General features: G+C 28.6%; 1 protein-coding gene across 1 annotated transcript; it reads left to right on the plus strand.

Annotated features, from left to right (window-relative positions):
• Positions 1–2545: 2545 nt before the first annotated feature.
• On the plus strand, positions 2546–6043 carry LOC106775360 (pirin-like protein). Its single transcript, XM_014662475.2, has 6 exons — positions 2546–2857; positions 2992–3041; positions 3135–3173; positions 3271–3299; positions 4087–4253; positions 5441–6043. The coding sequence occupies exons 1-6, from the start codon at positions 2742–2744 to the stop codon at positions 5934–5936; spliced, it is 897 nt and encodes a 298-aa protein (XP_014517961.1). The 5' UTR covers positions 2546–2741; the 3' UTR covers positions 5937–6043.
• The last annotated feature ends 377 nt before the right edge of the window (positions 6044–6420 follow it).

Genomic DNA, 6420 nt, shown 5'->3' on the forward strand with positions numbered 1-6420 from the left:
AAAATGGTGGTCTGACCCATTTAATTAAGTAAAATATATTAATTTAATTCTAATATAATAGTTGAGTTTGATTTGTTCAATGTTTTGTGATTTGGATCAAAATTGATTGGGTTAATCCATTTTGTTATATTATAAGTGATAACGAAACTAATAGATAAGTGAAAATGATAATGGTAAGTGACAATATGGTAAAAGTAAAGAAATATAACTATTAATAAAAAAGAAGGTTATGCAATAATATATGATTTACTTCATTGAACCTAATGATTGAATTATAAATGAATGAATTAGATCATTAATCTTTTGTTTGGATTTAGAAAGTGAAAAGAAAAAGTAAAAAAAAAAAAAACAAAAAGAATGAAAAGAAGTGGAAACTTAAAAATTGCATGTTGATCTTTGATTTTATGTATTTTGTGAGAGTGTTATTGTCTTTAGGCTCATTTTTGTGATATTGTGCATTTAGTTGTTTGGTTTATGTCTTTTAAATTTCATGTTATCTTCAAGTAATATCTACTCTTTGTTTATACTTTTAGTTCATATCTATGTGGTGTTGTTTAAACTTCATATAACATTATCAACCACTCCGGATAACTTCATATTATAGTTATAGGTACTCATTAAAGTGTACTTGGATATGCTAATATAATTTACAATTTAAACAAGATGATGATATGTGAATGAGAAAAACATTTTTATAACCATTGGATTGAACATAAATATATATTTAAAATGTTTAAAATTTGAGTTTAATAGATATTTATTAATAAAAAACTTTTATTCCAAACAATTCTTCATATCACTCAAATTCACTCTTTATCTTTCTCTCTCTTTTATTATCACCATCTATCAATCTTTTATCACCTTACATTATTTCCTTGCTTCCATTTACTTACTACAAAATCTTGTAATATTAAAAAATTGAATTGTCTAGAAGAATGGATTTGATGATGAAAAAAAAAATTGAAGGAAAAATAAGTATAAAGTGAAGTTATTTGAATTAAAAAATAAATAAATAATTGAGTGAAATTTTATAGTAAATTTGTGATTGGAAAAATATTTTTTAATTTTTATTTATTTATTTATATTATATTTATTATTTATTTTATTATAATAAATAGAAATGTAAATATAAAAATTAACAAATTTTATGCATAATTTATCATTTAACACGTTATAATCAATTATACTTTTTTTTATAACTTTCTCTTTTAGTTAATATGAAAGTTTTAAAAAAGACTGTCTTAAATTTGATGGTTTTTTACTTTGTTTGTCGTGGTTTGATTGGGATGAAAATAGACAAAGTTCACGGATTGATTGATGTTTTCAACATGTTAGCCTACGTTGATATGTGATTATTTTTAAAATGAAAATTAAAATAAAAATAATTTAAAAATTAATTTTTTTTATAATATATTACTTAACTGATATAAATATATAATAATATCATTAATAATATAAATTATGTTTTAATTACTAATTATAAAAAATATTAATATAATAATTATTTTAATTTATTTGATTAGAAATATTAATTAATGAAATTTACTGATTTATATAACTTTCTACCAAAATTTAGTTGATAAAAATATTTTTTATATTATGAATTATAAGTTTTAAGATTAAAAATATTTGAATAATTTTTTATTTTTTTATTATTCATTTTTAATTAAAAATAAGAATTATTAAAATACTCATTGAAAGTATGTGTTTTTATGAATAAGGATTTTTTTGTCAAACTAAAATTTAGTAGACTTTAATAGATTACATAAGTTAACAAACCTCTTAATTAATTAATTAATTAAAGCTTAAAAATATTTATAATTTTTTTAATATAAAAAATTTAAAAAAAATAAAGAAAATTAGAATAAAATATAAAAATAAAATTTTTCAATCCTTTTCTTTGTCGGATCAATTCATTTCGTCTTGTTTTTTTTTTACGACAACAGCAGAACCAGTTAAAGTAAGACAGATTAGCCTCTTTTGGTACCCTTATTTCTTATTTCTATCATTAAAAACAAATAATCATTAGAAACACCTCAATTTTCACTATTTTTTATTTAAAAAAACTAAGAATAGAAAAATGTTAACTTAAAACTAGCTTGGGGTGGTTTTAAAAAATGTAGGCAACTTTAATTTTAAATTTAAAACTGTTATTTTTTTTAAAACCTTTTCTTTTGCAGCTTTATTTGTTTAACATAACCTATAAACTCAAATAATTGTGAATAGATGATCTTCATCCATCTGCGTCAACAGTGAACTAACTGAAGCAAAGGCTAAATCTATTAATTCATAGTGATTGAAAACTACGCATTGTTTCTATTAAACTTTAACTAACATTTATCTGAAAATGAAACATATCTTTCGACATTTACATTGTCTGTTTGGTGCTGTTCATTTTCATGTCAATAGCACTAATGAAGATTTTTTTTTCCCCCTTTTTGGAGCTCTCACTTTGAACAAAACCAACGCCACATGGCATTCATGTAATGGCTGAGATGGATCCCCTGAACTGCACATCATCACTGCGTTATGCTGACGTTCACAGAAACTCACAACAAACAAACCAAAGCTTCCTTCTTTCATCAAACACTTTCATTCTCATTCATTTGACCTTTCCAAAGGGTAACTCTCTCTTTCTTTCTCATTCTCCACACCACCTTCCTATATATACCTTCAACATTTTCTCTTCTTCCTCACACTTCTCACGAGTCTTGGATTCTTGCTCTGCTCCATTTCACAAAATGCCACAGAGAAAAGGTTGCAGTGTTTTTAATGAGCCTTGTTTTGTTGCCAAGAAATTCTTGGCAAGACCTCAGCATGAGGGAGTTGGAGCTGTTGTTAGAAGAAGCATAGGAAGGTAAGTCACAAGAAGACACAATGGAAAAGAAAGAAATTAAAAATTTCGATACCCTTTTTTTAGTTTGGATTAAAAGTTTGCACTAATATCAAAGTTGAGATCTTTGAATTGACTTATTAAGTGGGTTTGATCAGGTTTGAGCTCAAGTACTTTGATCCCTTCCTTATGCTGGATGAATTCTCAGGTGAGAAAGCCTCTGTTTTTGCTCTGTTTTCCTGCTGAGGCAAAGTGTGTGGTTTTTTGTTTTCTAAGAATGTGAAATTTTGTAACATTGCAGTTACTGCTCCTGCTGGTTTTCCTGATCATCCTCATAGAGGTTTGAAAATTGGCCTTTTTCTTTCGTTGTTGAGAATTTTTCTGTGATGAGTTATAATGACTCCATGTTCATTCTTTGTGATGTTCTTCATGAACAGGCTTTGAGACAGTCACATACATGTTGCAGGTAGAGCAAATTGAATGCTTCAATTGACAAGCTCATGCTCCATTTTCTCAATGGAAAACATCACATGCTGCCTATATAACTGTTTGCCATCATTGGACAAATCTTTTGATTAGATATTTGACTTAGAAATCCCTTTTAAAGTACCAGGTTCAAAATTAAATACAAAAGCAAACTGAAAACTTGTTTGATTATTCTTTAGAAAAAAAAACCTTTATTTTATTAAATATACCAATAAGCTCCTAGTAGATGACAATATTGATCAGGCATCCTCTAAGCACTTGAACAAATTAGAAGAAGATGAAACTACATCGTAGTTGTTTCCATATTTTGGGTTTTGAGACACTTATTTGAATAAAATTTTCAAAACTTCATAGCTTTTGATGAGAAGCCTCTGATTATTTAAGAAAAGAGCCATATATATAACGAAAAAACAAAGATGAAAGGAGAATCAATTATGTCTTAAAGATTTGGTTTTCTGATTTGAAGTTTCGAACTCTAATCAGATATTATGGACTCACATGCCAACAAATAAGTTAAACAGTTGCCAAATCAGCCACATTAACTAGTGAGATCTAAACACAAGCACAACATAATTGTCCATAAAAGCTGGTTACATAAGCAAAAGGGCAAGAATGACCCCACATATTAATGTCTTGTTCCTGCTTCTAGAATACCAACAGCTACTACCAACTTGTACCTAAACTTGTGAAGGTGCTATGCAAGTCCCTTCCCTTGTGTCTGTACTCATATTTATTATTACCAGTGTACAATCTTTGGTATCTTTCAGGGAGCTATCACGCATGAAGATTTTGAAGGACATAAAGGGACTATAGAAGCTGGTGACTTGCAATGGATGACTGCTGGGAGAGGGATTGTGCACTCAGAAATGCCTGTTGCACAAGGAACACAAAAGGGTCTTCAATTGTGGATCAACCTTGCTTCCAAACATAAAATGTTAGTAAATAAATACCCTTTTTTCCTCATTGGATTTGAACTTAGATTACTTCTGAAACTTTGGTATATAACTTAGTCATATGTTGTTGAATGATCAATTTTAAATACTGTGGAATAATAAGGTTTTTATTAGGCAACATGACAGAAGAAATAATTAGACATTATTCTGTTTCAATAAACTTATACCTAACACACTTTTGATAAGATTTGAATGATAAAGATCTTACAATAAGGCTTTTAGAAGTAACCTTCAAGGACAAGACATTTTAGCCTTTTCTCTTTTCTCAGTTTCTCAAACAACAACCTTAGCCTTGGACTTATGTTTAGATGACATATTTTTTGCGTCATTGGTCATCATTGTTATGTCATTGAATGATCCTTTAGTTCGGATGATGCTTACTATCAATGAGACAAAAAGGGATTCCTCTATTTACAAAGAAAAAAGAAGTTAAATATAATTTTTACTTTTGGAAATAATATATACCTTGCTTACTTTCACATGCCACTTTTTTCTCATGATTCTCGCCATGCCATTATGGACCATTTCCTAGAAGTGCTTTTAAAGCTTTGAGTAGCTACATGATGCAAGTGTGCACAACAGTTTGAAATGGCACGCATATGTGCCTCTCATCTATATTCCCTGTGATGATGGTAACTTCAATAATAAAGGCAACACATTGCCACTTCAAGTTTCAAACTTTGTCAGGTTTTGAGTGACCCATTACAGTATATATAGTCTACTTTTCTCACTATAGCTTTTTGGAAGTACTTGTGATGCTACAACACATCATTGTTTAAGTTGGCTTTTGGCCTTGTTAAGAAAGGATTAGTGTTCTCATGTTAGCTTTGGTTTCGTTATAAATGGAAAAATCTAACCCTATTTGTGAAGACTTCAACTTTTCTCTTTCATATTTTCTATCTTAAAGATTGGTTTGAATAAACTTTTACAGAAATAAAATTGCAGAAAGAAAAGGATGAAATTGCATGCATATTGAAAACAACTTCTAAAACAATAATACAAGATTACTCATATAAGACAATTTGAAAAATGATTTGCTTTCTTCTGTAAGTGTTTGAAAAAGTTTATCAAAATAAGCTCTTTCTTACTTGTTAATGAACTGTTTAAGAACTGTTTATTATTGTATAAGCTGATCATTGTATAACTTTCTTCTGTTCTAATATGTCAGGATTGAACCAAGGTATCAAGAGGTGTTGAGTAAGGACATAGCAGAAGCTGAGGATGATGGTGTGAAGGTTAGAGTTATAGCTGGGGAATCATTAGGGATAAAGTCTCCAATCTACACAATGACTCCAACCATGTTCTTGGATTTCTCTCTCAAACCTGGAGGACACTTGCAGCAACCTATACCAGAAACTTGGAATGCTTTTGTGTATATATTGGAAGGAGAGGGTATCTTTGGAAACATGAAATCTCAACCTTCAAATTCTCACCATATTCTTCTTCTTGGCCATGGTGATGGTCTAGAGGCATGGAACAAATCTTCTAAGCTCCTTAGGTTCATATTGGTTGGAGGAGAGCCTTTGGGGGAACCTTTAGTGCAATTTGGACCCTTTGTGATGAACACTCAAGAAGAGATTGACCAAACCATTAATGATTTTGAGAACTTTGCTAATGGATTTGAGAAAGCAAGAGATTGGAGATCTGAAAAGGAAATGAATTAATCTTTATTATATCAGCATTAGTCATTAGTTGGTTTGCATGAGTGAGGATAAACTAACATTGCAATCCTTCATACATGTAATGTATCATTATATCAATGAATTAGATGAAGCGTATTTATGTTCCTTTGCTCAGTTAAAAAATAATTAGTTTAGGAAAGATATCAAATTCCAAGTTGTAGTAATTTAACGATGGTAAGCAATAAGTAATCAAGACTTTTTTTGTACATACCTTGAGAGCTTTGGTTAAAATAATTGATAAGCTTAGAGAAGGTTATTTAGTTATTTTAATAAATAAAAAATATTTGTTAAAATTAATCTAATAACTAAGCAATAAATATAAATTTACATAAAAACATACTTGTTTCTCTCATCCTATTTAAATTTTATTTTTAGTTTCTAATAAAGAATCTACTCAGTCTCCATTTTAATTTGGAAAGTTTGATGTAGACTTAATTGAAATGTAAGAGTCGTATTTATAAAATAT

This window comes from Vigna radiata, chromosome 10 (assembly GCF_000741045.1).
Source record: "Vigna radiata var. radiata cultivar VC1973A chromosome 10, Vradiata_ver6, whole genome shotgun sequence".
Lineage (NCBI taxonomy): Eukaryota > Viridiplantae > Streptophyta > Magnoliopsida > Fabales > Fabaceae > Vigna > Vigna radiata.